The 25,107-nt window shown below is 40.7% G+C and overlaps 1 protein-coding gene across 4 annotated transcripts in view; it reads right to left on the bottom strand.

Annotated features, from left to right (window-relative positions):
• ARHGAP32 (Rho GTPase activating protein 32) overlaps positions 1–25,107 on the bottom strand; it is a 139,310-nt gene that overhangs the window by 108,553 nt on the left and 5,650 nt on the right. For all 4 annotated transcript variants that reach the window (XM_063436140.1, XM_063436139.1, XM_063436138.1 and 1 more), the window contains exon 2: positions 5,567–5,675. In XM_063436140.1, coding sequence (XP_063292210.1) covers positions 5,567–5,675 — 109 coding nt within the window. The remainder of the gene's footprint in view (positions 1–5,566; positions 5,676–25,107) is intronic.

Below are 25,107 nucleotides of genomic sequence, written 5' to 3' on the forward strand. Positions count from 1 at the left end.
GAAACCATTCCCACAAGTCGGAATGCACCACGTGGCCAGTAAACGTGAGCCTGTAAACCTTTTCTAGAAATGAAGTATATATCGTGTTGCTATAGAGATTGATCACGCCGTACAGAGGAGTAAAGATGGAAAGACGAAAAGAAGAAAATGTGACAGACATCTGAATGTGGGAGCAAGCAAGCAGATCTCACAAGTAGGGATCAACCGATATTGATTTGTTAGAGCCGATAATCTGTGAACTTTCAGGCAGATAGCCAATTTCTACACAAATCTACTGTTAACTGAACACGTTTATTATTATTTTATTTGTTTTTGCATTTTTTTTTATTAAGTGGTACATTTTTAATGTTTTCCAGAATATTTAGTGTACCTCTCCCCTCCCTGCCCCTTAGTGTACCTCTCCCCTCCCTGCCCCTTAGTGTACCTCTCCCCTCCCTGCCCCTTAGTGTACCTCTCCCCTCCCTGTCCCTTAGTGTACCTCTCCCCTCCCTGTCCCTTAGTGTACCTCTCCCCTCCCTGTCCCTTAGTGTACCTCTCCCCACCCTGTCCCTTAGTGTACCTCTCCCCTCCCTGCCCCTTAGTGTACCTCTCCCCTCCCTGCCCCTTAGTGTACATCTTCCCTCCCTGCCCCTTAGTGTACCTCTTCCCTCCCTGTCCCTTAGTGTACCTCTCCCCTCCCTGCCCCTTAATGTACCTCTCCCCTCCCTGCCCCTTAATGTACCTCTCCCCTCCCTGCCCCTTAGTGTACCTCTCCCCTCCCTGCCCCTTAGTGTACATCTTCCCTCCCTGCCCCTTAGTGTACCTCTTCCCTCCCTGTCCCTTAGTGTACCTCTCCCCTCCCTGCCCCTTAATGTACCTCTCCCCTCCCTGCCCCTTAATGTACCTCTCCCCTCCCTGCCCCTTAGTGTACCTCTCCCCTCCCTGCCCCTTAGTGTACCTCTCCCCTCCCTGCCCCTTAGTGTACCTCTTCCCTCCCTGCCCCTTAGTGTACCTCTTCCCTCCCTGCCCCTTAGTGTACCTCTCCCCTCCCTGCCCCTTAGTGTACCTCTTCCCTCCCTGTCCCTTAGTGTACCTCTCCCCTCCCTGCCCCTTAGTGTACCTCTCCCCTCCCTGCCCCTTAGTGTACCTCTCCCCTCCCTGCCCCTTAGTGTACCTCTCCCCTCCCAGTCCCTTAGTGTACCTCTCCCCTCCCTGCCCCTTAGTGTACCTCTTCCCTCCCTGTCCCTTAGTGTACCTCTCCCCTCCCTGCCCCTTAATGTACCTCTCCCCTCCCTACCCCCTCCCTGCCCCTTAGTGTACCTCTCCCCTCCCTGCCCCTTAGTGTACCTCTCCCCTCCCTGCCCCTTAGTGTACCTCTCCCCTCCCTGCCCCTTAGTGTACCTCTCCCCTCCCTGCCCCTTAATGTACCTCTCCCCTCCCTACCCCCACCCTGTCCCTTAGTGCACCTCTCCCCTCCCTGCCCCTTAGTGTACCTCTACCCTCCCTGCCCCTTAGTGTACCTCTACCCTCCCTGTCCCTTAGTGTAGCTCTCCCCTCCCTGTCCCTTAGTGTACCTCTCCCCTCCCTATCCCTTAGTATTCCCCTCCCCTCTCAGTGAGCACTTCATGTCAGTCCGGCCGGGTACAGAAAAAGGAAGCTCCTGTACCGCGGTCCCCTCTGCTCCACTCAACCACGCTTCACGCCATGCTCCTATTTCCTGCCGGTCACTCGATTCTTAGGCCCCCAGAACAGGTGCACCCTAATGCAGCCACTTGTTCTGCTTTATGGACGCGCCGGCCCTGCATGCGCTGGGCCACGGATGCCTCTCACATTATTGGCAATATCGGTATAGTGGCAGATACCGATATCTGCATAATCCGGAATATCAGCAGATATACCAAACCGATAATGCTACTCACAAATGTGCCTTTATAAAAAGGGAGAGTCCTTTCGTCCTCTATAGACTCCTCTTGCATTTCTTCATGGATGCCCCACTCCCCCAGGATCTCAGAATGTGTATATACATTATAATCACAATCAATTCCTCAGGAGAAACATGCCATTTTACCCACTGTACCGGATCACACTTCATAAATTATGTTGGGTTACACTGCAGCCAACATGTTAAGAAATACATTTATATCAATTTTATAAGATGTTCTTATCCTTTATGGCTTATTCAATGGCTTGGCACAAGGTCAGGATGTCCCCAACCATGCCTCCCCAGGAGGAGATTTGGACTGTGGGTAGAAATAGAGAGGCGGCTGTGAGGAGACAGAACAAGACAAACACAAAGAAACTACAAACAAGAAATAATCATTATTACTCACATACAGTTTGTGTTCAGCAGTTGCAACTGGTTCCTATAATTATTGTTTTATAAGTGCACATAGCTCAGCATTGGTTATGAATGTATACTCACCCAGATACACTGCATAACATTTAGCTTTGTTTTTACAATATTAAGCAACATATTACCACATTCATTATGTAGCTTGCTGTTTGTAGAATTTATTTCTAGACTGTGAGAGCTTATTTAAGAAATACCAGCACTTTTAACATTATATATGGGCTACAGATGCCTATTCCTTGCAACACAGAAGGGTAAAGGATGTGAAAGCAAAGGACGTACACAATGACAGATTATTGTACTAAAACGCCCAATACAGACCATAACAATTCCTGTGGACAGTGATCTACAAGGGTTTCTATGGACAGCCTCCTCTAATGGTTTATTAAAGGAAACACATGGACACTCTTAAATGTAAAATGTACATTTACTAATTTTGTAAATCTACTGCTTAATATGTTCTAAACAAATTCAATAATATAAGTAAAATATCTACAATATGAAGCATGTAGTTACTCTTTACATGCAACAGCCCAGTATTCTGAAAACATCAAAGATATTTATAAGGAACAGAATAGTAAATGAGGCACTGGCCACCTACTGTTTTATGAAGTTTGAAAAGTTATCAGCCCCCTCACTTTGGTCCTGGACCCTCAGGCATAAGGAGTTATAAAATGTAGTCAAACAAGACTTGAAATTTCCTATCAATCAACAGATTGTATAATCACAAGCCTGCCCATATGTGTACAGTGACAAGAAAATACACGTTTCGCAAGATAAGCCGATTCCATACAAACCCAACAACTAAGAAACTAGAAACACAAAAGAACCAGGGATAGCAGTGCGGATGCTGTGCGCTGGCTGAAGACATATAATCTATTCTAGAAGAAGAAGGGATGGAGCGATGCGTGAAGCACAAGCATGGATATCAGAACTTCATATCAGAGTCAGCACCTTGGTTGAGTTTTAGATAAGAACGATAACCTGAGCTCTCAAATAGGAATGGCAATATGTGTTACGCATGGTTTACCTGTTTGCATAGAGATTAGCCTTTTGTGAAAATGCCCGTCGAGTCTTCACATAATAAGAAATGGTATGAAAAGGATGGACAGCTCTCGAGGATTGTCAGCCGGCCTCATGCCAGAAACAGAACACAAACGGTAAAGGGTAACGCCTATAAACACAAACACACCTTGCCGAAACATTTTCTGATAAACACGAAAGATTCAAAAAAATTCCTAAATGCCACTTGATATAGGAGCAGTCAGAGGTCATTGGTATATAAATATGCAAATAATAACATAATCTAGTTCTCCCTGTGTTGTTAAAATAGCTATAAGGATAAAATGGAGGTATATTCACAAGAGGAGAGTAATGTCAGGTATTGCTCAATCCTAATAGGAGCAGGTGGTATAAGCTTCACCGAGCAAATCCTCCGAAATTCTCACTAGATTCATTTTTTTCTTGCAATTTTATATACTGATGACCTCTGACTGTAATACTGTGGTGCACTAAAAAAGGATATATTTTCATTACTACTGAAGACGCCTCCCAACATACTACTGAGACTATCAATATAATCATAGACGGGGATTGTACCATCCAGGCGCATACATCTGGAGCCACACATAGGCTCCAGAAAATTGTAAGTTAGTTTTGTTTTATCTATAATCAGCAGTTACCTACATACTACACTATATTCAGCTTTCTCCTCTTATTCCCTATATTGGGCCATCCCTATCTGGATTTGAGGATATTCCCAATAACGCTGCTTCCCTGCATTTCCTTTTCTAAACAGGATTTGAACCTGGGTTCTCCAATTCTAAGGCAGATAAATTACTGCTCTAAGTGGAAAATGGAGCTGGATTTTGTAAATAGTGCTTTGATAAAAAACTGCATTGATGGCGGTATAAGCAGGTTTGTAATTCAAAGCACAACAAAAATAAAGAATTTTAAACAAATGCTGCATTGATTAGAATTGATAAGAACTGCATACAAAGAGCTAATGCACCATAAACACTATTAATACATCTGATAATATCCCAATTACTTTACAATGGCCAATCATCCACTGTTATCCATATTATTTTTTATGTTTTATTGATATTTAGTGAAATGTGTAGAATTCCTCACTATTTCTTACAGTCAGATAACATGCACCCCTCTTGTGGGACCTACATCATGATTACAGAAAGTTATGTTTGCCTATCTGAGTAAACTTGTATTTAGCCATAAGCAGTCTTTCAGGGTGAATTGTTGGGAGAGGGCTTTTTGGAGGGAAGGTGTCTGAGACGAATGGGAAAGTTTCCTGAGAGCCATGTGGAGCACCCCGTATTTCGGGTGCAGGAGCTCCCAAAGTTGACCGGCCAAAGCACACATTGCTCTGAAACCATTTTGGGCATAAGATCACGTGTGCGGCCGGTCAGAACTTTAACATGGTGGCCTCTACCCTATACTGCATGGATCTGAGCGCTATTTGGACAACTTGGGCGCTCAGATCAGTGCTGTTTGTGGATGTATGACGTGGGATTACTATATGTTTTTATGATCTTTTGGGGTACTTTTTTGTTTTTATGTTTGGCTCTCTGTTCTTGGGAGATAATTATCTTACCGGGCTTTAACTCAATTATCTCCCAGGCCCAGAGATTCCTGCGAGGGGCTTGTATTGGATTGTTTGGATTGCTGGGGTCTGTGCATAAAAGGCTGAGTTTGGCTCATTAAAAGCAGTTGTACTCCCAGAAGTATGGGTCATCTAGTTATTGGGAGGGGAAAGGGCTATTCACTATTCAGCATCTTGCTTCAGCACGTGGAGGATTCAGCAGGGAAAGTCCTTGAAAGGACTGTAGCTTCCAGGACGGTGTGCCGTCCAGTCCCTGGGAGGAAATAGAGCAAGTCCCCTATGCTGTTCCAGGACAGAGAGGCTCCAGGAGGACCCCAGTCAAGCGACAGGGGTAGAAGCGCTGAAGTTTTCCCCTGGTTCCAGAAAGGAAATGATCCTTGGCAGAGGTACCCAGCTGGGGTACAGGAAGCTCCACTACAGTCAGCCTGTACATGGAGTAACCCTGTATATGTTACCTTGAAGAACATAATTCAGAATCGGTTTTGTTTTCAGAACTTTCTTTTACATTCATGATAACATATACTCATAAAGCCATGGACATGCCCATACGCTGGGATATTAGTCCTCCCTTGTGTTGTTAAACTACAAATCCTATGCTGCAGTAACCCCAAACTAACCATGGCACTGATTGTTTCCTCCCAGTCCGGCCTTTCGCGTGGGTGGATGCTTCGTGGCAGCTCTGGTACAAAGTCATCTTCCTCTAAATGCAACGAGGACTTCATGATTCTGCAAAACACAATAAAGGGAAATGTTAAAAAAGGGTTCTTTATAACAAGACAAACAAATATATACAATCCCAGGGTCTGTGAATATTCTAAGATCTAGCAAGACGAAGAGTACAATGAGCAGAGAATTCTCTTGAACGATTTACTCTAACAAGAAAGGTGATTGTAGCAATACTACATTCCAGAAAGTGACGATGGTCACATAATTGGTAGATGGTTAATTAGCTAGTTTACATTAAAACGTTTTTCTTTAAGGCCTTTAATTGAAGGATGCACTTATTTTTACAGTCTGTTACATCTTTAGGGTGTAGGATGCTTAAAAGAAGTGTACAATAACACCCTCCCCCCCATTAAGCAGGATCAGCAATGTCGAATATATCAATGAACTGAAAAAAAAAAGAGCACCTATAAAACATGTTAACAGATCTATTGACAAACAGCCAGTAGAGACTTCACTAAAGATCACGGTAAACAAATCACCTAAATCCCAGCATGCAATGTTTAAGGGATTCAGGGAAGTGTCAGCCCTACAGTACTAACACATTAGGTCTTATACCCTGCACATCATGAGACATCCCACTACTACCAGACTGGTGGAATCCTTACATTATACACAATACAGCGGTGTAAATGTGGCCAGGGATATTCACAACAGACCCTATTGTTAAAATAACATTATATTGTTAGTATTATTGGTTCAATGCAAATGTGATATTGTGAAATAAGCCTGGAAAATTAATACATTATATAAAAAGAAAGTTAAAAAGTAAATAAATATTGTAAAAACTTCACAATCCATTTAATGTTGCCATCTCCATAAAGAGGTGAAGAGCCATATAGGGAGTTTTAAAATAAACTGAGTGGAAGGTTGCTTAATCTATCAGACTGGAACATTTAAACCCAAAGTGAACCACCTTTTATTCCCACAGTAACATTTACTTTTAAACATGTGATTATTGTATATTGTGCATTGTTTTCCGCACTACTCTGATGTTTATAGAGGCTATCTAAAATTAGGAGCTACCACAGAGCAATCTTTTGGGAGAGATACACCAAAAACAGAAATCGTTATAATTTCTCATATTCCAAAGTCAAAGCAAGAATAGAAAGCAACTTTATAAACACAGGAGGTCTTCGTTTTGCGACCTACCTGTTTTACGACAGCTCACATTTACAACCAGCTCTCGCGCGCGATGGTAAGTGAAAGCCGTCTTGGGAATTAGAGGGATTCTGCTGCGTTTGTCTATGTTGGGGTAATGTCCCTGAACACAGACATGCGCACCTCAGCAGGGAATCCCGTAAATCTATTTTTGGGGATATTTGCCCGAACACAGATTAGAGGGATTCCCTGCTCTGGTGCGTTCGTCTACGTTCTGAGAAATTTCCCTGAACATAAGCGTACAAGAGCAGGGAATCCATTAACTCCTCACTTACCAACCAATTTGTTATACGATCTCATTACCATGGCAACGCTCCGCGCGGCACTAAGGGCCGTGATATTTACACAGGGGAGCTGGAGGAGCTGCAAGAAAGAGCTTCCTGCGGGCCCACCAGTACTTAACAAGCCACCAGGGAATACTATATCCCCCCCTCCCTGGTAAGAAGCAGGGAGGGGGGACTAAACAAACAAAAAAAACATTTAAATATATAAAAAAAAAAAAAAATCACCCCCCCACATTATACACAAATTACATCACTACCCAAACACACACTGCATTACATACACACACACTGCATTATATACACACTACACAAACACACATCACACACACACTGCATTATATACACTACACACACACTGCATTATATACACACACACTACATTATATACACATACTACATTCACTTTACCCACACTACACAAACTCACACTCTGCATTCACCATACACACTACACAAACACACATTCTGCATTCACTATACACACTACACAAAAACATTCAGCATTTACTATACACACTACACAAACACATTCAGCATTTACTATACACACTACACAAACACATTCAGCATTTACTATACACACTACACAAACACATTCAGCATTTACTATACACACTACACAAACACATTCTGCATTCACTATACACACACCACAAACACACTCTGCATTCACTATACACACACTACACAAACACACACACACTGCATTCAGTGTGTGAGAAGTACCTGTATCTGACAATATTCATTGGTGATGAAATGATGCTCAGCAACTGACCTCACGACACTCCCAGTTAAAATGAATTCCGAGCCCTGCTGCCTGGATGCCGAGGTATCTTCCCAAGCACGACTATTCCCTAAACACCAAGTGGTAGTGGACTCAAATACTAATGGCAAAATTCAGGCAAACAGCTCACCTATAGCCACAGCTGGACGATTGCTGTCAGTGGGCAAACAGTACTAAGAATTATCATTAACTTAGAAAAAGAAAGTCGACAATAATTTGCAAACATCTGATCCTGGTTTTGTTTAAAATCAGTGCTTTGTACATTTTTCAGATCATATACATTCTATAGGATTCAGATGCAAAAAACACTGATTTTAAACCAGACACTGAATGCATCCAGTCGAATGGTGCAGACTCACAAAATTTCAACTAGATTTGTCTTTAGTAAATAAGAGAATTGCCAACCCAGTCAGAATTCAGTCAAGTTTACAAAATGTTGTCTGGTCAAACATCAATGTTTAGTGAACAAATTTAATTTTTCCATTTCTTTCCCCATTTATACACAGTTATATGAACTCCACCTTGTTAATCTCAGCATGCAGTGTGATAAGTTGCTCGAGGGACACGCACTACTGGCTCTATTGCTCCGTCCAGTGGTTATTCTTGGTTACGGAGCGTCCAGTTTGTAGTACTTTAGGCAGTCTGCTACATCAAGGTCAGTGACATTTACATAAAAACATCCTATATCTCCAGTTCCAGAGATTAGATAAACGCTCTCATCAAATGCTTGTCAGGATGTCTAATTTGACAATAGCAATTCAGCTGTCACTTTGACAGCAGATACGTATAATGAGTTCTCCGTCAGCCATTTTTTGTAATATGCTTTCAGCAGAAAACGCTCCCTTCATCAAGTCTGAGCATTTGCTGATTAAGAATGAGATGTAAATATAAATAGGTTCCCAGATAATAGGTTTGAAAATATCTTCACACAGTAGCAGTCTGTTTTTGTACTTAGCAGTGATCCTGTTAAACCCTTTCCATACGCATTGCCTTACACGTTAAAAGCTGAAGTTATTAAAAAGTAGATGGAGATTAACTATTAGGAGAGCAGTGTGTAAATGACGGTTCTAACATTCATTATTACAGTAACAGCACTAAGTGAACACAAATACAGACAAGATCTGAGAATAATAACAAGGGAGGAGTTATTCTCCAAAACAGCAACTTTGGAGAGCTGATCAGGGACAGGTGAGGCCGAGGCACCAGAAACAGAAAATCATGGAATTGGAGGATTTTTAACAATATTCAATTCTTTACAATTTTCATTTTGGTAAATAAACTTCTTTATTGTGGAATTAATGAATGTTAAGTTTAGTCACTGGCAGAGTTATACACTACAGTGTGAATTCAAAGTCAATTTACCACTAATTTAGCTAATTTACCACTACACTAACAAGGTTATTCACTAAAGAGAACTTTCTAGAAATTCCAAGTGAGTTCCAAATTAAAAGGGATTCTATAGTGTTAGGAATACAAACCTGTATACGTTCCCAACACTACAGTACCCCCATCCAGACAGCTAAATGGTTCAAAAAACATTAGTCACTTACCCAATACCAGCGCAAATGTCCCTCAGTGCCGGGAGTGGGTCAGGTAATGCGCATGTTCGGCAAACACATTAGCCCCACAGGAAAGCACTGATTCCATGCTTCCTTACAGGGATATTACTGATGCAGGATGACCTCATGCAGAGCGTGAGGATGTCCAGCGTCAGTTAGGGGACCCTAAGTCCGTTCGCAACCAGGAAGCGCCTCCAGTGGCTGTCTGAATTAGTCCTGCAATGGTAATTATTGCAGTTTTTTTAAAAAGCTGCAATGTTTTATATTGCAGGACTAGGTGGGACAGGGACACTGCACTTTGACCGCTTTAATAAGATGAAATGGTTTAGGTGGCTATAGTTTCTCTTTAAGGCCAAAATGAAAATAGAATTTAATAGAATTTGGAATTCGCAAATTCCAATAAATCACTTTATTGAATAACAATAAAATAATTCACTAGTTCTGGATTAGTGAAAGACGCAATCACACATGTTGAGATGCCATACATGTGCTAAATGGCAGTACAACACAAAATTCAGATAAGTTAAAGGGACACTCCAGGCACCCAGACCACTTCTGCCCATTGAAGTGGTCTGGTTGCCAACTCCAACCACCCTTAACCCTGCAGGTGTAATTATTACAGTGTTAAGTCCTCCCCTAGTGGCTGTCTATCAGACAGCCACTAGTGGGACTTCAGTGTTCTTAGAACATGAAAAGTGTTTTAAATGACGCTGGACGTCCTCACGCTATGTGAGGACCTCCAGCATCGCCGGAATCTCCATGGGAAAGCATTGAATAATGCTTTCCTACGGGGAGGTCTAATGCGTGTGCATCGGCGCTGGATTCAGGTAAGTCACTGAAGGGGTTTTAATCCCTTCAGCAACATGGGATGGGGGTGGGAGGGAGAGGGGGACTGCAGGGTCCTGCAGTGCCAGGAAAACCCAGGAGTCCTAGCCCACAATAAACCAAGACAGACAAAACTGCAATTGGTATCAGGCAGACTCTGTCAGTATCCTGACAATGGGCTTCCCCTGAAAAACAACACAATTGATAAACTAATTGTTGCAGTGCTGTAATTTCAAGTTTCATGTGTGCAGTAACCAAGGTAAAGGCTAGGAGCAAATCAGTATGCAGACATAGCAACCGTAAATATGTCGAAACAAACTGACTCACAGCCCAAAGGGTAAGTACAGACTAGAAATTGACATTAAAAAATATTTGCAATAAATCCCCACCCACCATGTGTTGTAAAAGTTCTCACTAACTCAATATTCGGACGGTAGGTTAAACTATCCAGTTACATTTCTAATCAAACAGGTGCACTATATACATAAACAATATGCAACAGTGCCAGTGCGTAGCGCTTAATAATAGTCACTTACTCCCCAGCTGTTTTCTTTTGGGGGTATGTAAGGTATTCGGGTATTCTTTACTTTGAATGCAGTATGCTCCTCAAAAAAAGCAAAGAGAAAACAGGGAAAACTCGCCCTGGTGTTGAAATCCTTATGATAATTGTGTATAAAATCAAATAAAGGTGAAGATTGCTTCTCACCTGGATCAGAGCCTGTAACCTGGCTCTGAGTGTAATAGCCTGTGAGTCCTTTTAATGGGATGACTCCTTCCCTCTTTAGCAGGATAGAAGATGTACCAGGTGTATGTTAAACATTAAAACTTTTATTCTACAAATTGTTAAAATCTTAAAATACATACATAACACTGGTATCAGTCCAAAACGCGTTTCGCCGATTCCTCTCGGCTTTATCAATTGGTAACCTCTTCCTGCTTCCCTCTTGTTTAAATTGCCCACCTTTTGTCCGGATTGGAGGAAACCAACTCTATTCCAACCAATCCCGGACGTTTCTGTGGGGGAGTGTAGGGACCTCCGGCTGAAATAATTTATCCCTTATCAGTGACGTCAGCGCGCATGTGCGTGCGTTCATGCGTGTGACGTCACTTCCGGGAATCTGAAAGTTCCGTATTCATCTCACTATTCAATGATATCTTTCTTCCGGGTCACGTGGGATTCGATGTCGTTTCCTGTGATGCGCAGTCTTTGTCCGATTTTCTTAATCCTTCAAACTTCAAGCCCCCATTTTGTTAAAGGGCATAGTATTGGCAATGTTCATGTCCATATTATTGTCCATATTCTTTTCTATTATTGACACAATATGCTCACATTTGAGCATTATAAACAAAAAGAGAGCAAACTATTAGTAACTGATAAATACATATAAAAAGAGATCGTTGGTATTAGCCCCATTCAAGAACAGACCATAGAACATATATTAAATGGTTCTTATCATGATGATTTCTCACCCCTAAGTATATTATGTCTATAATATTGGAAATAACATCAATATTAGACATATCTAAAAAAGGCAGAAAGTATACCTATTCTTTTCAAAGGATAAAATCCGTAAATCTATACAAAATATTTATTTTAAAATTGAAAGATATTCTACAAAAAATTTTTACAAAAAATTTTTTTACAAAAAATTTTTCAAAAGTACCTTCTTTAAAAAAATGCTCTAAAAAGTGTCTCCAAAAAATCTTATAAAAAGTGGCATATCTCGAAATCATCATTAAGACCATAAGGTAACATAGTGTTTAAATTAAAAATCCACTTCATCTCTGCTTGTCCAATTAATTTAATGGGATCACCGCCTCTCCAATTTCCGATTACTTTTTGAATTCCCATAAATTCCATTAGATGTGGATTACTGTTATGGTAATTTTTAAAATGTAAAGATACACTATGTTGTAGAAACCCATTTCGGATGTTCCTAACATGTTCCTGAATTCTAGTATTGAGGCTTCTGGTCGTCCTTCCTATATATGCTAGCCCGCAGGGGCATGTAATCATATAGATTACCTTAGTTGAGTGACAAGTGATGACCTCTTTAATTTTAAACTTAGTGTTCTTCTCTTGTGGATGGCAAAAATTTCTCACTACTCTTCTGCCATTTTTAGAATTCTTACAGGCTCCACACATGCCACATCCATAAAAACCAGACTTTTCTTTAAAAAAATGATTTGTCAGTTTTCTTGACAGTATGTGGTTTTTGACTAAAGTGCTTTTAAGATTCGGTACACCTCTATATACTATATCTGGTGTGTCAGGGAGTATTTGATTTAGAGCTGGATCGTTCTTTAAAATTGGCCAATATTTATGTATGATCTTTTTGAGGCGTCTGCTGTTATGGTTAAAATCACAGATAAATTTTAATTCCTGTGGTTTTATGTTGTCTTTAGTGCCCTTGTACTCTATTAATTTTAATCTATCCTTATTTTCTACTTCGTCGAGGGCTTTATTCAACAGGTCATCTGCGTACCCCTTTTCTTTAAAATCGTTAATTATTTTCTCTGATTGTTCGTAGAATTTGTGTTGGTCTGTACAGTTCCTTTTGACTCTAAGCAATTGTGCCTTGGGAGCGTTTAGTAGCCAAGGGGAGAAGTGACAACTATTCTCCCCTATATAACTGTTGACATCAACCTTCTTGAAATGGGTGCAAGTCTTTAGTACATTCTGTTCCACATAAATATTCAAGTCTAAAAATTCTACACTATTGTTGCTAAAATTGCTTGTAAGTTTAATGCCCCATTCGTTTGTATTCAAATGTCCTAAAAATGATGTCAGTGATGTCTCGTCTCCCTCCCAGATAAAAAATATGTCATCGATGTATCGGCGATAGGTCACGAGATTCGCATCCCATCTATGATCATTGTAGATAAATTCCTGTTCCCAATGCGACATGAATAGGTTTGCATAGCTTGGTGCGAATCTCGTGCCCATCGCCGTGCCACAAGTCTGTAGATAAAATTCTTCCCTGTACCAAAAATAGTTATTAGTTAAAATCCAGTTGATCCCTTCTATAATGAAGTCTATTTGTGTTTGTGGAAATTTTTTAGAATATTCCAAAAAGTGTCTTGTTGCATTGCATCCTCTCGTGTGGGAAATTATTGTATACAGAGAATTGACGTCTGCAGTAACAAGGTAATAATTATCCTTCCATTTTATGTCTTTAATTATTTGAAGTATATTGATAGTGTCTTTTAGATAACTCGGACAGGTGCAGACTATGGACTGTAGACATCTGTCAATGTACTGGGACAGTTTGCTGGAAATCGACCCTATCCCGGAGACTATTGGTCTACCGGGAGGTCTATCTTTGTTTTTATGTATCTTAGGTAAATAATAGAATACTGGAACTTTAGGGTACTGTACATTTAAAAATTTATATTCTTTCTGATTTAAAATATTTAGAGATTTTCCTTTTTCAATCAAATTGTTATAGCTTAATTTAATATCCTTCGTGGGGTTACTTTTTAAGATACGGTATGTATGTTGGTCACTCAACAATCTCTCTGCCTCTTTGTTATAATCATCTGAACTTAAAATCACAATTCCCCCCCCCTTGTCAGCTGGTTTAATTACTAGGGATTCATCTTTTTGTAATTCTTTTAGGGCTTGTCTCTCATGAATGTTTAAGTTGTAATTGCCTGTTTTGGGTTTTTTAATTGTATTTATATCATTCATCACCATTTTCTCAAATGTCGTCATTTCTTCAGAAATTAGGTGGCGTGGAAAAAAATTGGAATTCTCTTTTAAATCTGTATGAATGATATCGGTCTCAGACTCCTCTATAGAATTGCGAATAGCTGGTTGTTTCAGAAAAAATTTCTTTAGACAAAGTTTACGTTTGAATCGGTTCAGGTCTAGATACACACTGAATTTGTCTATTGGTTTGGTCGGGGCAAATTTTAGACCCTTGGTTAATAGACTAATTTGGGGTTTAGTTAGTTCTTTTTGTGAGAGATTAAAGATTCCAGTCTGTTTGGGTATCTTTCTCTCTTTTCTTTTCTGAAAAAATGCTCCTCCTCTACCTCCCCTTCTTCTATGCTGCGTCTCCTTTTCCCTGGGGATGATCTGAGTGTTGGGGATTCCTTGCGTCGTCCCCTCACTTGTCTGTGCCAAAAATCCTCTTCCCCTAAGGGTGTGGAGAGCGCCTGAAATCTGTTTCGTGTGGTCACCTCATTGCTATTCTGGTGGAGTCTGTTTATACTCTCAGGTTTATCTTTCACAGTAACCTCACTGTGTCTGGGTAGTTGAGTTCTTGCTTTCACTGGAGATGTGGGCCGTTTCTTCCTAACCACTGGTTCCCACCCTCTGTTCTCACGTATTGGTGACCTATTTGCCCTCCATGTTGGTCTCTCTCTTTGATTATGCTCCCTGCTCCTTCTACGTGTAGGTGTCTTTCTTATTTGATCTCTATTTCTCCTCCATTCATTCCTGTGGAAGTCAGTTCTAGTATTTCTATACTCTTCACCTGTATTTGTATGTCCCATATTTCTGTGCGATTGTTCCCTCCCCTTAGCATATGTTCTAACCTGATTATGAGCATAGTCTTCCTTATCTCGAATATATTTTCTTTTTTTAATTTCAATTACACTTTTTTCTGTTCTTTCCAAATTTTTCTGAATGTCAATTAATGCAATAGTGAATTGTTCTGGTGTCATATTCTCGCTCAAAAAATTCTTTGTTTCAATTATTTCCGAATCTATCTTTGGTAGGGTATAATTTCGCCTTTTGACAATCAGATTCATCATGCCAAAGGAGAAACTCTCCAAGAGTTCCGTCCATTCCTGTATAAAGTCCTCCTCCTCTTGATCAAATGAGGGACTTTTTGAAAACCTCAGTCCTCTCGGAGTGATTTTCTCCCTGGCATATTTATCCAGTGTGGCGATCTCCCATTTTATCTTAATTTCCCTGATTAATAATTTTTCCAATTTATAACTTGCATTCCGCAATTTTACTTTCAGTTCTTGTTCATTCTCTACCCTTGGTGTTGATAAATCATTAAATAGAGCATCAATATTTTGGCCATATTTAGATCTGTTCTCAAACAAAGACATATTGGATTGTAGCAGCACCTGTGAAGACCACGATAAAAACTGAATGTAAAACAGACAATTTATATAAAGTTTAAAAATTCACAGATTGCAGCAATGAGCACAAACATCCTTAGATAATGTGACTGGGTCAGGCAACTTTTTTCGGACTACATTAGGAGATGTTTTCTTGCTATGCTTTTGCCTGACGTTATCAACAACAAACAAACAGAGTTTCTCCTGATATAGCTTTCTAAAAGATGTTCATTGGTTGCGAAAATAATTTCTTGTGCTGTGCAGGAGAAAGGTATGTTCTGGTTATTGCAGGCTGCCGGCCTATGTAATTGGCACAGCCATTCCATGCCCTGACTATTTCTTGTATGTTGGTAGTGGCACAGCCCAGAACACATACAGCACCTCAAAATATAAGGTAGCTTAGAAAATCAATCCAGGTAAACAGAAACGATAATGCTAATCCTGTAAATAGGGAACGTATTTCCAGAACAAAATAAATCAGCTAAAATGTAGCAGGAGTGTAAGGGTCCGGAGTACTCTATCACTGAACGCTGAAACAGTGCTCGATGTGCACTCTACAATGCTAATGGTCTGGAGACATGGCCCACCTATAAACAAGATCCCATTGTGCACTCAACAAAATATTAGCAGCATTTTTTACTCATGGATACATGGGAACATTAATTACAACAGCTGATACAATCACAAATTCTCCACAGTTACAAGGCTCAGAGAAACGAGCCAAGAGACAAACATTGATGGAGTGTGTAACAATGATACACGGACATCTATTTCAATTTTAAAAGAATTCTGTAGAATGATTTTTATAGACAGTTTCTTTTATTAAATTGATGTTTTCTAGTAAGATTTTTCTCTACAACAATACTCGCTATTGCAAACCAGTAAGCCAGGGCTGCCACTATATCAGTGCAGTTCTTATTTCAGGACACTTTGCTACACAGTAGCTGTAACAGACTGACTGAGGAGGTAGTTGTAGGATGCATTGAATGGCTCTTTAGTCTTTCATCTACTAGTTGTGAATTGCCAGCAATAAATCCCCACACGTCAATATTTACCATGAAACTAGCTTCTCTGAGTCCTGGGGTTTACAGCTTGCACACACAAAGTGAGAACAGGTTCCAATTTGCTATTGCTTGCCAATGATTTGAAAAAAGATTATAGACACACTTTGTTCATTTGAAATTCTGATATTTATGTAAAAAGGACCTTATTATATTCTCTCTTGCCTTATTTCTGATTCTTAATTAGGAGATTGTCAGATAGAATTTAAATTTAGACTATGTAAACATTCACCTGCACTTTGCTACGAAAGCAAAAGGATTTTGAAATATGATATATTCCATCTGATAATGAATTCATTTCGCAAGAAAGTTCCAAATGAACCCAAGAGAATATGGAGGATTGTTACATTTTAGAAACAATATTTCCATTAAAGACAACAGTAGATAAACATCTTATTTGACTGCAGGACCGGAGGAAAACCGATAATAGCACATACAAAAGCAAATAAACAATAATAATAAATTTTACTAAACTTTAGGTTCTACTTAAAGATACATATGATAACAAAACATTTTCATGACACTGTGCCTTTAAATATTACACCCATCTACAGAGACCTCTCCCATGTCCTCCTAAATCCACCTCACACCGCCAGATGGGACCAAATCACAGCTTGGTATAAAGCCAACCCATTATACATCAGTTACATTAGATTGTAAGAAGAAAATGAATCATTCCCACACCCCATTGCAGCTCACTATCCATATCCAGCTCGCCTTCCTAGACTGTAAGCTACAATGACCACTGAATCTTTCTGCACACCCTACTATATTCATAGCCTTGCAATTATAACACAAGACAGGATGGGGCTTAAAATGACTACTTTTAAATAGCTAATGCATTTTGCATTGGCTCATTTTTAAAGTATCAGAATATCTATTGACAGAAGGATGAGCCGTCACAAGGGATGCCAGTAGAATTCTCAGAGCAGACCCCGATGATGACGTCCATATAAAAAGAAAAAAGAGAAATTCCATAGTGACACAGAAAACTAGTTTTAGTGGCCCTCTGTTTACTCTGCAAGAAATGATCTGATGTTATTATACATATTGATAAATACAAGCAGATTGCAGTCCAAGGACCCTGCTTGGAGTGTCTAAGTGTGTGCACAAACCTCCCCACTTGTATTCAAACACTAATTGTGCATTCTTTGCAGGCCCTGTCTCCTCTCCTCCTCACATTCTTTCTTATTCCCACTTAACAAGGGCTTATTGTTGGATGTTACGCTTGCTCTTCCAAAGTAGCTTTCAGTGCGTGTGTATGTACCAAGCTATGCAGCTTTTGACTCATCCTCTTTCAATCTCCCAGCATCTCAGTGTTTTCATCAGCCTGGATTGAAATGCCAGAGCTGATGAGGGGTAGGGAGTCTGAGCAGATGGGAGATGAATTGATGGAACGGCTGGCTGTACAGCAGTTCGAAGTGATCATGATTTGTCTATTAGATCGACCATACTGAAACAGTAGCAGGACGCAGTATTTGCCATTACCGTGGCATCCTCTGACCTCTAGCACAGAATGTGTTAGTGCTTTATAAATACATTTTTAAAATAATGTGCAGCAACACCCTGCACCCTGAAAAGACTCCCATGTAGAGATGAGATAATAGGGAGAGTTTATTATTATTATTGGTATTTATAAAGCGCCAACTAATTCCGCAGCACTTTACAATATTATGCAATGGGGAAATTTACAATAAATGATACAATTACACAGTGACACAGGAACAATAGGTAGATGAGGACCCTTCTCAAACGAGCTTACAGTCTAGAGGAAATAAGGTACAAATACACAACAGAGCAGCAAGGGTGACAGCCACCAAACAAGGTGGAAAAGTAGCAGAGCTGGAAGTGAGAGTAGAGTGTGGCTCTTTAGGTATAGATACGTTACTCTGGGAGTCAATAAGCATTTAAATAATGAAGACTAGGGGGGCGTTTGATGGGGGTAGGCAGGCTGTTCCAAAACAAGGGAGCCGCCTGCGAGAAGTTTATTGCTTCATTAGATAGATTTTAGCACCTTTCCAGGGTGCCTGATTTGCTATTTTATCACCATTCCATTGGCCATTTGTTTGCTAGCTTGGAGTGTCAAATGTCTTAGTGCCACTTATCCTCCCTGGCATTTGACATGGTGACAGGGCACCATATAGTCCACACTACATTACAGCCTAGGGGTACCACCACTGGCCACTCCTCAGATGGCAGCGAGAGATGCTTCCTGGGGCAGTGCTGCACAGTGTGACTGACATTCAGTATCTCCACCCTCTGCATACAGACAATGAACTTTACTCATAGAGATTTAATGTATCTCTATGAGGAGATCCTGGTTGGCCAGGGCTGTGTTTGGCTTCTGCTGGCTCTGCTCCTGATCTGCCTCCTTGACATTCTCAGCCAATCCAACGCTTTCCAATTAGAAAGCATTGTGCTTGGCTCAGAACAACACTTCTGATGATGTCAACCGAGCAGGCAGATCAGGGGCGGGGTCAGAAGCAGCAGACTGGAGTAAAGGTAAAATTATACTATATTTAGAGAGGGCAAGATGGGGTTTTTAAAGGGACACTATAGTCACCTGAACAACTTTAGCTTAATGAAGCAGTTTTGGTGTATAGAACATGCCCCTGCAGCCTCACTGCTCAATCCTCTGCCATTTAGGAGTTAAATCCCTTTGTTTATGAACCCTAGTCACACCTCCCTGCATGTGACTTGCACAGCCTTCCTTAAACACTTCCTGTAAATAGAGCCCTATTTAGGCTTTCTTTATTGCAAGTTCTGTTTAATTAAGATTTTCTTATCCCCTGCAAGAGCCTCCTGTATGTGATTAAAGTTCAATTTAGAGATTGAGATACAAATATTTAAGGTAAATTACATCTGTTTGAAAGTGAAACCAGTTTTTTTTTCTTGCAGGCTCTCTCAATCATAGCCAGGGGAGGTGTGGCTAGGGCTGCATAAACAGAAACAAAGTGATTTAACTCCTAAATGACAGTGAATTGAGCAGTGAAATTGCAGAGGAATGATCTATACACTAAAACTGCTTTATTTAGCTAAAGTAATTTAGGTGTGTAACGGATCGCCTGGCACCCCGACTGGGTACCTCCGTTAAAGGATGCTCCTAGCGTTTCCTGAGGACTCCAAGCACTCTGGCAGACACTACAATCATCGAATCAGAGAGGCATATAAATCCCCTCAAGCATAGGAATGCTGTAGACCGTTGAATAGGAACCATACACTCCTAGCAGTCAACTGGAACAGCATGCAATAAATCCTTCCCCCAATAATGAGACGACACTTCACTTTGAGGGTAAAACAGGAACTCTGGACTGGCTCATCCAGCCTGGCTTTTATTTCCATCTCACACATACAGGCCACACCCAGGGGGAGGCATAAAATAACCAATCCGAGATATGGTACAAACCACACATCCCCTCCCCTTAGCCTGAGAGATAATCCACTTATTATACAGTTTAAAACATAACTTTTACACAATATCTGTAACTTCAAAACCATACATCACATTCACATACAAATCACATATTCAGACTCAGCATACTTTAAACATAAACACTTCCAAAATTCAGGCAAATCCCTCCAGTGGATCAAAAGTTACACGGAAGTCCTTTTATGACCGACCGCAAGCACATTTTCTTGCCCAAAACAGTTCCATAGATTTGGGCTGTGCGGTCGGTCAATTCCTGGCATAAAAACGGCTAAGTCCCATTCGAAGTGTGCCTGTACTTCGACTTTGGTCGAAGTGTCGAAGTGGAGTTGATGTTAAGGGTCGGCGGTGTTCGAAGTTAAAATGGCCGCCGCCACGTGGTCCTTTGTCCGATACCGGCCACTTCGACGACTTCGACAGCTTCGACAACTTCGGTAACTTCGACAGCTTCGACTGTGTCCGAAGTGCCATATACAAAAGTACCAATCTGTCCCCAAAGTATTTAAAGGGCTAGGGACAGTATTATACAATCCACATGCCCAAAAGTAGTTCTTAAAGGGTCAGTACATTATGGTAGCAGTCCATAAGCCCCAATTCAGTCCCTTAAAGGGCAATATCTCCCAGGGACCATAATCACTGGGCAGGAGGCTAGCAACCAGGCTTCTCCAGTTCTCAGTGGCGAGGTTGGTTCCGCCACAAGGCGACTATAGTGTTCCTTTAACAATATACGGTCAGGAATACATGTTTGTGCTTCGGACCCTATAGTGTACCTTTAAGTAATTCAGAGGTCTGCACTTCTACTAATCACCAAAACAACTTTAGCTTTTAATGTATAGATCTTCAATCTCACCGCTCAATTCTCTGCCATTAGGAGTTACATCACTTTTGTTTTCTGTTTATGTATCCTTGGCCATGCCTCCCCTTGCTGACGTTGACACAGCCTGTACGTACTGTGTTGACGTGCTGCTGAAGGGACAGGGAGGTCGCAGTTAATGTAAGTGCTACAGTATACAAGGTGGCATCAACGCAGATCAGAATATGGATACAAATTAACAGGGCGCCACAGTCACTAAATAGGTACATGTGGGGGGAAGAACCATATAATGAATATACTGGTTAAAATAGTAATTTATTAATACAGAAGTAGATAAAAATAATAGCACAATAACAAGTGCTCAAATTATATTAGACAGGAACCCATAGGTATAGCAGCTCACTAATACATAATGCTGAACTGGGCAAATAAGGTGCAGATTTTAAAAGTGCAAAGTGCAGTGCAAGTATAAGGTACAAGATACTAGTACCAAAAATGCACCAAGTCCATAACATATAGCCCAAGAAAAAAAGGAAAATAATCAGTATATATAAACAATAAAACCGCTGATACCACGATGCAGGGTCCCAAAGGGTCGTCAATGTTTCAATGCTCAACGCGTTTCGTCGTCAGACTTCCTCAGGAGCTTCAACGCAGATCAGTACTGTCAGACAGGAGGTAGGTACTAACATACTCATGAACCTATAGGGTCCTTCTGCCTCCGGGGTCATGAAAAGGTTAAAACCATTTCTTTCACTTTCCGGATTCTAGCACTGAGGTTCCTTGGCGCTGGATTCAGCTTCTTCTCAATCAACATCGCGGCAATTGGGGAACCCAATATGCAAGTGCGGCAAATGCCATGCGTGCATTATGTCTTCCCCATAGGAAAGCATTGAATCAAGGAGATTTCATCCAAGGCAAAGAAAAGGTTTTTTTTACAGTACAAGCAATAAGGATATGGAATGCTCTGCCTGAATAGGTGGTTTTATCAGAGTCCATACATATGTAATAGCTGCTTGATCCAAGGAGACATCTGACTGCTATTTTGGGGTCAAGAAGGAATTTGTTCCTTGTTTGTTGCAAAATTGGAAGCACTTCATACTGGGTTTTTAACCTTCTTTTGGATCAACGGCAAAAACATATGTGAGGAAGGCTAAACTTGATGGACACAAGTCTCTTTTCAGCTATGTAACTATGTAACCTCTGTGTGTTCTCTTCAATAGGACACTGCTTTGGTGAAGCTGTTCCACTCATCCTATATTTACATCTAGACCTAGTGGCTACACAGTATTTTCTATTTACGCCATGAATTTATCAGAGCTACCTGAGGAGTTCACTTTAATCTAGTAACAGCTGATATTTTTCCCTTGTCAACGTGTAATAAAATGTCTAGCACCACAACCACTACAGCAGCTGTAGCGCTTTTGGCACTTTGAGTGTTCCTTTAATTGATTATTTCGTATAAAGTGTAATATAGCCAGGAATTCATGGACAAAACTTAGAACGTTTTCACTGCATTTTGAACTTTCCTTGTATAACCCATCCTAAAAAAATAAAATATAAAAACCCTTACAAAAATTTTGAAAGCAATCTTCACCCAACAAATGTAACTATGGGAAGTGTGAGACATAAAACTGGATGATGGACTGGGGGGGGGGGGGGGGGGGGGCTCTAGTACTCCAGATAAAATTCAAAGGGTTCAGAAACAATTCACCGGCCCCAGAGACAATGCTTTATACGTTCTGTAGAGAGATACTGCTTGTTTTGAGGCTGCACTGTTCGTTTTAAAGGTTATTTGAAAGGATTCTCAAAGGAACAGCAGGAAGGAAAATCCTAAATATAGACTCGCAACGGTAGCAGTCAGGTTCCAGGTCAACTTAAAACAAGGAGGATATGAGGATTACGTCAAGAGAAGAAGAACCAGTGGCTCCTATATTTTATATATGAAGCAATGGAGATCACAAAGTATGTCATTAATGTCATATAGACTAAGATCTATAGCTGGTTACATTGAAAACTGCAAACTGAAACCTTCGAACCTTCCCTATGGAATCTTCTACATAGGACCACATATGGAAAGTATTCCTAAGTCTGGGTTAAAGGACCACTCTAGGCACCCAGACCACTTCAGCTTAATGAGGTGGTCTGGGTGCCAGGTCCTTCTAGGGTTAACCCATTTTTTCATAAACATAGCAGTTTCAGAGAAACTGCTATGTTTATGAATGGGTTAAGCCTTCCCCCTATGTCCTCTAGTGGCTGTCTCATTGACAGGCGCTAGAGGCGCTTGCGTGCTTCTCACTGTGATTTTCACAGTGAGAGCACGCCAGCGTCCATAGGAAAGCATTATGAATGCTTTCCTATGTGACCGGCTGAATGCGCGCGCGGCAAGAGTGCGCATTCAGCCGACGGGGAGGAGAAGAGGCGGATCGGAGGAGGAGAGCAGGAGGAGATCTCTCCGCCCAGCGCTGGAAAAACGTAAGATTTATCCCCTTTCCAGAGCCGAGCGGGAGGGGGTCCCTGAGGGTGGGGGCACCCTCAGGGCACTCTAGTGCCAGGAAAACGAGTATGTTTTCCTGGCACTAGAGTGGTCCTTTAAGGCCACATACACAGAAACCGTGGTAAAAACAGGCAGGAGAGAGAAGGCGCGCACACATTTTAATACGTCTGACGTGTACAAGGTCTTTTTAGGGCCCTGCATGATCGGAAGTCCCTCTGGTGGCTGTCTGAGTGACGGCCACTGGAGGTATTCCTAACAATCAATGTAAACAGTGTATTTTCTCTGAAAATACAGTGTTTACATTAGATTGCCTGCAGGGAGCTATAGATCATACCTGAACAACCACATTAAGCTGTAGTTATTCAGTTGACTATAGTGTCCCTTTAAGATGAATTTACTGACTAAACAGTAAATTTGCGATAGCGATTTAATTTGGCTCAATTATCCTGCATTTGATTGTTACAATTCCTCTGTTAAGAGAGATACTTAGGCAAGAGAGATGACAAGAAATCAGAGCTAGGTCAATAAAAATAAATCACAATATTAGTTAAGGAACACACTGTTGGCATAGGTAAATCAGACAGGTGGCTAAACATAGGGGTGAATGGAATGCTATAGATCATCACGTGGTGGGCGTCACCGTAATGTAACCAGTGAGGAGTTCCATGAGGATAATGCAAGGTGGTATCAGTTTAAAATGAGAGTGTCTTGCTTTAATATTGATATTTGAATGGTGTGTGGTATCAATGTGCGTCAGAGGAACAGTGTGAAACCCGATTTTGGAATGATACACAATGTCAGAAGAAGACACAACATCCATTGGGTAACCTGGCACTAAAGTAAGAATAGGTTTTGGGAAGATTTAGGATTGTGTAACATTACCGGGTTAAGGGGGTTTGGGGTACCATTAGGGTGACTTACGATTACAATTCTCGGTCTATATTAAGGGATTTGGAAAAACCAAAGGCGATACATTTGTGAAAATCCAAATTCCATGTTATATGCATTTTCAATTGATTTCAACAGACAACTGAACTGTGAATGAATGTAAGTGCAAATTCAATTGAAAAACACAAATTTGTGCTTAGTAAATAGCTGAATGTTTAGATCCCATTGTGTTTAAAGAGACACTGTTTTCGTGTCGTTACAATTAAGCATAAATAAATCCCTATGAGAATCCCTGCTCTCCATTTAGTTCAGTTCCTGCGTGATCAAACCAAAGCTAACCCTGGAATCTCTGTGTAACATCTTACTGCATGCCCCATCCTGCCAGTTGTACATTATTGTCAGAGATTTGCTAACAGTGGAACCTGATTTGCTAGAAGTAAAACTGGTGGAGTTAACACTCCTGGCTCACCCTGGAATTCAGGAAAGTATTCTGCACATTCATAAAAAGCCAATTAAGAGAACAAAGACTAGCTAGACATAGGGAGGAAAAGGTTGTATAGAACAAGTGTGTAAAGAGGACATTTCAGCAATACATTAGTCCACTACATTCCCGCAATGTGTGAAGTTACCAACTTTTTTTTTTTTCTTTCTTTTAAACGTGTGCAGGCCGATGACAGAGAACCCTTTAAAGAGGAACTGAGTTATGTTTTTAGAAGTTCTATACTTGATAAGTCAGTTGCCAATTGCCTGTAATTCATCATTTAATTATTACAATGTAAAAGACCTATTAAAAAATGGTTAAGATTTGATTTCTTTTCCACTGGTTATGTGATCCAATACACTGCATTCATTTTCTGTAATGTAGATCAAGATAAATCCCACACCGCTCTCCTTCTCTCCCTGTGTAAAACCAATCCTGCACTGGGGGAGAAGCCACACTTCACTTCAGGAAGTACTCAAGTGAAAATTGCTTTCCCAGCCTACAGATAACACAAGGTTCTTTCCAAAATCCTTAGAATGACATACTATGACTTAGACAACAAGTAATTTGTCAGC

This window comes from Pelobates fuscus, chromosome 11 (assembly GCF_036172605.1).
Source record: "Pelobates fuscus isolate aPelFus1 chromosome 11, aPelFus1.pri, whole genome shotgun sequence".
In the NCBI taxonomy this organism is placed as follows: domain Eukaryota; kingdom Metazoa; phylum Chordata; class Amphibia; order Anura; family Pelobatidae; genus Pelobates; species Pelobates fuscus.